At 61.5% G+C, this 8992-nt stretch overlaps 1 protein-coding gene across 1 annotated transcript in view; it reads left to right on the plus strand.

Annotated features, from left to right (window-relative positions):
• Positions 1-8992, plus strand: part of NAPA (NSF attachment protein alpha) — a 23894-nt gene that overhangs the window by 12434 nt on the left and 2468 nt on the right. The window contains exons 3-8 of the mRNA XM_004710404.3: positions 616-732; positions 4871-4917; positions 5769-5846; positions 5946-6001; positions 6093-6177; positions 6815-6919. Of these exons, the coding sequence (XP_004710461.1) occupies positions 616-732; positions 4871-4917; positions 5769-5846; positions 5946-6001; positions 6093-6177; positions 6815-6919 (488 nt within the window). The remainder of the gene's footprint in view (positions 1-615; positions 733-4870; positions 4918-5768; positions 5847-5945; positions 6002-6092; positions 6178-6814; positions 6920-8992) is intronic.

The raw sequence follows: 8992 nt of genomic DNA on the forward strand, positions 1-8992 counted from the left end.
GGGACACACCCGTCCCACTGTCAGTGAGTGGTGTGCCGGGTGGAGGCCTGGCTCACCTGGGTGCCTCTAATGCCCGTGGCTGACGCTGCAGGCCTCAGAGTGCCGCCAGGGACACGTGGGAAACCCTTACACTAAGCCCACATGCAGGCAGCCTGTGGGTCAGTGCTCAGTCCCTACAGGAGGTAGGCACCAGCTGCTCCTGTCGCGATTTCCAGCCTGGGGCTCCTGCAGGCTCAGCTCCTTCGAGTTGCTTGGCAGCAGCGAGCCCTGGTTTCTTTGGGACCCACCTGGGAAAGACTGTGTGGTAGAGCATCAAATGTCAGGAGGCTTGCTCAAGGACTTACAGCACGAGTGTGTTTGGGGACCCTCAGTGGCCTTTCTCACCAGGAGAAGCTGGAGTGTGGGGTGGGGGCTCAGGACAGCAGGTGTAAGGGCTTTGGGCCTGCAGATGAGCCGTGTGGCAGGAGTGGCCTCGTGGTGGGGGCCCTGTTAAGCTCTTGCCTGTCTGTTTTCTCCCAGGCTTTGGGGCCTGGGCTGTGGCTCAAGATCTCGGGGGGCACGCCTAACACCCCTGCACCCCATACACCTGGGGGCTCACCCATCTCTTCCTTCCAGCTGCCGGGAACGCGTTCTGCCAGGCAGCCCAGCTGCACCTGCAGCTTCAGAGCAAGCACGATGCTGCCACCTGCTTCGTGGATGCTGGCAATGCCTTCAAGAAAGCTGACCCACAAGGTGAGGCTGGCCAGCTGGAGGCTGCCACGCGGCTCCCTCCTGGGAGTGCCATCCCAGGCCCTCGGTGCACCAGGGCAGGGGCAGCCATCTGTTCCCGGAACAGAATCAACCTGCACAAGGAGGCAGCTTCTAATGCCGGCCAGGTAGCAGGTGCTGCCAGAAAGGAAGCGGAAATTCTCCCACCTGGCATCTCTGTGCCCGGAAGGAGGGGGATGTCACCGGGAACAGAGGCCCAGCCAGAGCTGGGAGATCAAGCAGCCGCCACCCAGCAGGAGCAGGGTGTGTGTGGAGGATAGTCTTTGCCCAGCTGGGCTGCACCTGAAGCAAGAGCATTGCCCGGGGTCTCAGACTTTGAGGTTTCGTTTCCTTACTTTGAATCTCCGTGTCGCAAACAGCGACGTGAACCAAAGAGGGTGCTCAGTGATAGACTGCTCCCCTTGCTGCGGTGCATCTCCACTTGGCCGCAGCTGCAGTGATGCAGGACACGATTCATCAGCACTCCGGGGCTATGCTGAACCCAGGAAGAGAAGCCTGGTGATCCACTTCCAAAACCCAGCCCGGGGAAACCCTGTACACCCTAACAGCCAGGGTGCGCTCGGTCGGGAGGTGGGTGCAGGGTCAGGCATGTGTCTCCCCGGGATCAGGTGAAGGCAACGAGTTGGGAAGCCAGCTCTACGGCAGTTAATGACACCTGTCACCATCCTTTGAAGGGAGAGGAAGCTGTGTGGATGTGTGAGAGAGAGAGAGAGAGAGAGAGCAAGAGAGAGAAATGTTACAAGTTGCTATTCCGTCAGTTCCAACTCTGGCTGTGTGAGTCCCGGTGGACCAGAGAAACCAATCCAGGGAGACTCACAGGTGTATAAGAAAGAGCTTGATATAAAGAGTATTGTGTATCAAGAAAACATCCTAGCCCAATGCAGATCAAGTCCATAAGTCCGATATTAGCCCATATGTCAGTATTAGTCCATAAATTCCTCTTTAGACTCACGCAGTCATGCAATGATGCCAAATGCAGGAAGATCACAGGCTAGTGGGTGGAAAGTCTTGTGGATCCAGTGGTGGTGGAAGCATCTCAACACTGGCAGGGGTCTCCACGTGACTCCTCTAGCTCCTGGCTCTGGCTCTGTTTCTGGCTCTATCAGCGGAGCTCCATATGTCTTGTCAACCACGAAGCAGGGAGAGAGTATACCAGGCCTCCAGTGAACTGTTTCTCTCTCTGTTGCCTGCAGATGAGGTCATCAAGCAGCGACCTGATCGACAGGCTTAACTCCACCCCTCTGAAAGTTGACACCAGATTATGTAGCTACCACAAGGGTGACCCAGAGGGAAGTGCATTCCATAGGATCACCAGGCCTTTCTTAAAAGGTGCCTCTGGCCGGATTTGAACCAATAACCTAGTGGTTAACAGCCAGCACTACACCTTTGTGCCACATGGAGAGGCCACATGAGGCATGATCTTGGGCTGAGGATCAGGAGGAGCCGCGCTCGGCTGGGCCCCGGGGTCCATTGCGACCTGGCTCTCAGGCCAGGACTCCAGAATGGCAGGGATCCGTGGTTTCCCGTGGGGACACAGTGGGATCTGCCCTCCCAGCCAGGCAGACAGCTCATACTGTGGCTGGGAGGACCCTGGGTGGGCCTTCCCTGAGGGGAGATCTCCTGGCGGGCTGGGCCTCTCTGCCAGCCAGGTGCCATGGTGATGACCTAGGGTATTCCAGCTTATTTTCTGCCCAGAGCCCCCTGGGGAATCTGGTTGACCTGGAGACGCCTCTGTGGATCCTGAGTGACCAGAAGGACTGGTTTCAGGGCTGGCCAGCAGAGCCGCTCTCCCTGTGATGTGTGCTCTTTTGTGACTTGGACTGCGGGGACCTGTTGGCTGTGATGGTTGTCAAGGAGCAGGGGAGGCTGCAGCGGGCACAGGAATGACGGCATGCTAAGGTGGCCTGGGCCCCGGGCACTGTGGGCTGGTGGGACTACCCTGTGAGGCCGTAGGAGGGGCCCGCATGCCAAGTGAAGAGCCTAATTTGGGCAGGTTGTGGTGTGAGTGGGGTGCCAGCCCCAGCCACTGGGACCTCAGTCAGCCTGGGGTGGGGGATGGGTGCCTTTGCACCAAGTGCTGGCAGCTGCTTTGTGTCTGAGATCACCTGGGCATCACAGCGGAGTCCTGTGGGAGCCCTGTGCTGGCACCTTCGGGGGCCTCTGCTCGGGGAGCAGCCACCACCACCTCTGAGGCCCGGGGGTGGTGCAGGCCTTTCCTGGAGCCTGTTTGCCCACGGGATGAATGTTTCGAGAGGCAGGCCTGGTCCCCGCCTCCTACCCCGTCCTGACTCCTAGCCCATGGCCCCACCCGCTGGCCAGGAACCTTGGGGGATAGAACCTGGAGCCTGGGGGTGCATTTGAACTTGTCCCGTGGTTCCACACACGTGGCTGGGCCCCCAGGCCTATCTCACCCATGCTGGACTGGGGGGGAGGGGTGTCCTCCCACTGTACCCACTCCTGTGCCCCTGCTGCCAGTTCCTGGGTACCTGCTCTGCCCCAGATGCTTAAAACCCAGAAAGCCAAACCCACTACCATGGAGTTGATTCCGACTGAGAGTGACCCGGGGTGTAGGACAGCAGAGCTGCCCTGTGGGCTTCCAGGGCTGTGGGTCTTCATAGCGGCAGGCTGCCCTTGCCACTGGTAGGCTCCAACTGCTGACCTTGAACGCTTAACTGCTCAGCCACTAGGGTGCTTCCCAGATGAGTAGCCTATGCTTTGACCACTCAGCTTTCTTGTGAGCCCCTGGGGGGTGTGGGGGGCAGGGAAGGCCCAAAAAGGCAGGACCCCACTGCAGGGCATGCCAGCACCCTCCCTTCTTTGCCCAACCAGGGGATCCCTGGAGCCCCTTGCAGGGTGGCTGGAGGAGGGATGGGGAGTCTGCCCCTTCAGGGGCCTTTCTTGTGTGTCAGCCCTCCCCCCGAGCTCTGCTCCCAGCAACAGCCATTGGGCCAGATAGATGCACAGGGTGGTTTCCGTCCTTAGATCCGTGCTGCTCCCCAGGTTCAGCTGCTTGAGCCCTGCCACTGTCACACACACACTCAGGGCGTCCCCTCTGAGCAGCAGAGGGAGCCAGGGAGCAGCTACGGAGGGGGAGGCAGCACCTTCTCACCCCTCACACCCCACCCCGCTCGCCACCTGCTGCCCCTCCACGCCTCAGAATGTGCTCTGCTGGTTTGTGTGTGTGTGTGTGTATGTACACAGGCACACCTTTGGGGCGGGACTCTGTGCTCACCCTCTTCCCAGCCCCCACCCACCTGTGTTCCTTACCTCTGACCCCCCTTCCTGCTGCGCGCAGCCCCCCCGCAGCCCCCGTCCTTACGTCCATATCGGAGTCAGGACTGTGCATGTGCTCAGAACTTCTCCGAGGTCCCACATTGGTCCCCTCTCCGCAAGATGACGTACAGACACCCAATTTGGGGGCTTGAAAATTAGGGAGGGGCTGAAAACCCAGTCCAGGCCGGCACCCCATCCTCTCAGGTGTCCCAGCCATCTGAAACCTGCCGAGAGCACGCTCCAGGTCTGGTGGTACCCCATCTCTGGGGGCCCAGTTGGGGGGAGGGGGGGTGCAGTGCAACCTCGCCCTCCCCCATGGCCCACCCCCGGCGGTAAAACAAGCCGGAGGAGCTCAGCTCTGCAGGAAGATGCCGCCCACTGCCGTCTCTCCTCCAAATAACTTGTCAGAAACAGCCGCCGCCACCGCCTTCCAGATCGGTTTCTGCCAGAGATGGTGCGGCAGGGACGCCCCGCCCCCCCACCCCCCCTGCCAGCTGCCCCTTCTGAGTAGTGACTTCCCAAGGGAAGGGGTGAGAGGAGCCCTCCCCCACAGAGTGAGGGGGGTGTGGGCTGGAGGGGCTGTAGCTCGGTCACCTGGAGTGTGTCCTGCCCCTTGCCAGCTGCTCTGGCCCTTGAGGGCAAGAAGTGGGCTTTCTCCCAGCCCCCTCAGGTGGCTGGCTGGCCCTGCCTTGCCCCTGCGGTGGGGAGTGGGCAGCCTCCTGAGGCACCGACTGGCACCAGTACCTAGGTCAGCCCGAGGGAGGAACCTGCATTTGTGTTCCCCTCCCACTGCAGTGATTTATCTCCCCCCTTGCTTTTCTTCCCCCAGAGGCCATTAACTGTCTCATGAGAGCCATCGAGATTTACACGGACATGGTAAGTAAGGGGCATCTATTGGCCTGCCTCCAGCTGCCAAGTGGAAGGGGCAGAGCCCTGGGGTATGGGGGCCACCCATTGGAAGCACCACATGTCCTCCTGGGTGGTCTGTGTACCCAGAGCTTATCCCTACCCAGTGCCCCATCTGATGACTCTGCTCCTCAAGACAGGAGGGGGACAGGGCTTCGTCTCTGACAGGAGGGCCACCCCCTCCCACCACCCCGCTTCCAGCACCTGGATTGATGCTTCTCTCACACACACCTGTCCACACCCCTCTGCAGGGGCCCCGCCCTGCCCCTCTGCAGCCTGGGCCCTGGTGGTCTGTGTCTGGGCTGAAGTGTAGCAGTCAGGGGAGGTGCACGAGGGAGGCGTGTTCAGGGGTGGGGGGCCGTCAGTCAGCGGGCGCCCTCAGTGGACCAGCCCCGTGGGCAGAGCACTGGCAGCACCAGGGCTCCTGAGGGCCCGAGGGATACGCACCTTCCTGCCCCGTGAGCTGGTGACCTCCTTGGAGAAGCACAGGGCACCCCTGGAGGGGAAGGCCCAGCCGTGTGGCCACCCAGGGACATGTGGGGACTCCAGTCCACAGTCCTGTGCCTGCCGGGTGCCTGGGCCACACTCCGCCTCTTGACCGACGACTGTTGACTACTTCCTGTGGGCAGGCCTGAGCCTAGCCTGCGGGGGACACATGCACGGTCCCCCGCACAAGCCGCCGTCCTCTCAGCCCTAAGCTGCTTGCCTCATCTCACGGGGGCTGTGGACCCCAGTCTGCCAGCATTGGGGCCCTGAGGGTAGAGGCCAGGGTGGGCCTGTAGGCGTCACTAGTCACAGTGCAGTGTCTGGTGTCCCTGCAGGGCCGCTTCACGATCGCAGCGAAGCATCACATCTCCATTGCAGAAGTCTACGAGACGGAGCTGGTGGACATCGAGAAGGTGGGGCTGGGCAGGCAGAGCCTGGTGGGGTCCTGGGCCTGAGCAGGGTGCCTCTCCCTCCCCACACCTCCGCACAGCCTGCTCCCCATGTCTCCCCAGGCCATTGCGCACTACGAGCAGTCCGCAGACTACTACAAGGGCGAGGAGTCCAACAGGTACGTCAGTGGCAGTCCCCAGGCCCCGATGCCCCAAGCCTCTCGGGGGGTCGCAGGCCCAGCCAACACGCACCTCTTCCCCGGCCTCCAGCTCAGCCAACAAGTGTCTGTTGAAGGTGGCCGGCTACGCCGCGCAGCTGGAGCAGTACCAGAAGGCCGTGGACATCTACGAGCAGGTCCCACACCCCCCACCCCGCCTCCCACTGCCCCCTCGCCCAGCCTTCTCGCTCAGCCTGGCATGACACCTTCTCCCCTGCCCACCGCCCTGGGAGGCTCTGCTGTCACATACAGACACATGCACACCCTGCCACCCCCACTTCCTGAGCCGCCTCAGGGAGACAGCTTTCCAGACCAGAGTTGGAAACGGGAAGGGTTGCCGAGGCCTGGGGTGGGTGGGTGCTGGGCGCAGGGTCCCCTGTCAGTCCGTGGGAAGTGGGGATCGTGACATGGACGCCTGGCTCCTCTCACTGCGTGGGGGGCGCTGGGTGGGACCAGGTTGCCCCAGCAGCTGGCCTTGGAGGAGAGGGGGGCGGGCACCACCTCATGTGTTCCCAACACTGCCACTCCCTGCCCACCAATATGCCAGCTTCCTGAGACCACCTGTGCCCACCCCAGGTGCTGCCTGTGTGGCAGGGCCACCCTGCCCTGGGGAACGTGCTCTGGAAATTGCTAACTTCCCAGAGAGAGGCCCCGGCCCAGGCTAACAGTTATCACCCAGGCATAGACCCGGAAGGGCACCCCTACCCTCACCCCCCCACCCCACACCCCGCCTTGCCCCAGTGAGCTCACAGTGCCACCTCCACACGGCCACAGGTGGGGACCAGCGCCATGGACAGCCCCCTCCTCAAGTACAGCGCCAAGGACTACTTCTTCAAGGCGGCCCTCTGCCACTTCTGCATCGACATGCTCAATGCCAAGGTGAGCCCCGCTGGGACCTGGTGTACCATGCCTGCCGCGCTGTGCCCCACCCTTAGCAGGGAGGTCAGCTCCCCGCTCCCCCTGCACCTCCCATCGTCAGCCTGGGGTCGGGATGTGTGCTCAAGTGGTGTGCACGTGCCCCTCCCTCCCCCACCTGCCTGGCCTCGGGGCATTTGAGTTTGGGACCCTAGCTGGCTTGTGACCGGCTCTGGGCCAGTGTTTCTCTGGGTGCACCTGGTGCAGGCGGAGACACGAGTCCCTGTTCAGGGCCCCTGGCTGGGAAGCTGCAGCCTTGAGGTTCCAGATCTTCCAGGCTCCCGTTCATGGCCTTCATCATGTCTGCATGCCCACCCCACCTTCTCTCAGGGAGCTAGTGTTGGGGGCGGCGGGGGGCTGGGGGCCGGGCTGGGGGGCATCTCCCCAAGGGGAATGGAAAGGAAGATGGAGGAGATGGGACAGGCCGTGGCACTTGGAAGAGACGAGTTGAAGCAAAATTGCGCACACATTGTTGAATGGAAACCTACGTTGGTCTCCAAGAGCGAGTGGACACGAGGTGGTTTTCAGTGGAGGTTGCTTTTTCGGAGCTGCCTGGGGTAGTGGAAATGGCATGGTGGAGGCGGCCGACTACCTGTAATTTCACGAGAGAGCAGGCCAGTACCCCCCCCCCCCCACCCTCCCGGGACACTCCGACTTCTCTTCCAGGCCCCATGCTTTGTTGCCTTGGCCACACACAGCTTCCAGACAACGTGGGGTCTGTTGGGGAAGTCACAGGTCGCAGGTCAGGATTCAGACAGACTAAGGACACTATTCTTCAGTTGGGACACCCTTTTCCCAGCCAGCGCCTGTAGACGGTGTGCCCTCCTTTCCCTCGGGCCTCAGGCCATCGAGCCTGTGCCCATCTTAAGCAAATATCACAGAGCTCTCTGGGCACCAGTAAGTACTTGGTGGCGCCCCACTCTGCCAGGAAGCCCCCAAGGGGCTCAGCCCTCTCGCTTCATAGGCTGGGAAGCCAGCCCACAGCAGCCCCTGCGTGCGGGTCCCCGGCGTCTGATGCCATCATTCCTCTCCTGCCTGCTGTTTTGTGCTGTCTCTGATGGAAATAGCTCTCTGCCTCCCAGGCCTTGAGAGGTTCCCAGCACAGGCACCTTGGGTTCAAGAGGACACACTCCACCCCTATCTCTTCCTGGGGTGGTAGTGAGAGCCTCACTTTCTTCCTTTGGGATTGCCCATTTGAAGCCCAGAACTGACCAGTCCCTTGGAGAGGGCAGGGTTCCACACATCTTGTTGGTGTGGGTGAGTGGGCATCACAAAGATGATGTACTTGATGTACTTCACTGTGCCGCAAGGTTTCCAGGAACTGCCGGAGCCTCAGTGCCTGCACGGGTCCCTGTGGACCCACCCTGCGTCCTTCCTGTGTGTGTGATAGAGTGGATGGGCCACTCCTGGGACGTCGTTCTTAGCCAGGAGTCCCTGGTGCTGCAGTGTGAACGCACCGCTGTCGACCAGAGAAGGGCCAGGATGGCCACGGAATGAATGCCCTGGGGAGCAGTGTTCCACCCCGACACCAGGGCCACCGTGAGGCAGGGTCTTGCCATGAATCTAGTTCACACGGGCTCAGCCTACATGTTGTGCAATCCTGGGGGTCTTGACAGAGACATGCCCTTGTGCCTCCGTGTTCCAGGAACAGAGTCGTCTCACTAACCAAGCGGGGTCCTGCGTCTCCCCTGTCCATCCCCCCGCACTCCAAAGGGTGTGTTCACTGTCTCGGGGCTCTCAGTCAATGGGCCAGTGGGATCCCCAAGCCGGTGGGCCAGGCCCAGGATCAAGGTTCCTGGATGCCCCAGAACCGCGCCCCCTCCACACACACACACATACTCAGAGCAGAAGCCAAAATTCACCTGCCTGCTCCACGGGCTGCCGGCAGAATGGTTTGGAGCGTGAGCTTGGGGGTCCAGTCAGGTTCAAGTCCTGCTACATCCTACCGATCCCGTGCCCCCAACAGGTCCGTGGCCCGCTCTGGGCCCGCATCCCCACCGCTCTCTGTGTGAATATTGTTGGTGTGGAGGCTGAACG

This window comes from Echinops telfairi, unplaced genomic scaffold (assembly GCF_000313985.2).
Source record: "Echinops telfairi isolate 266 unplaced genomic scaffold, ASM31398v2 ScPeMD7_655;HRSCAF=1070, whole genome shotgun sequence".
Taxonomy (NCBI): domain Eukaryota; kingdom Metazoa; phylum Chordata; class Mammalia; order Afrosoricida; family Tenrecidae; genus Echinops; species Echinops telfairi.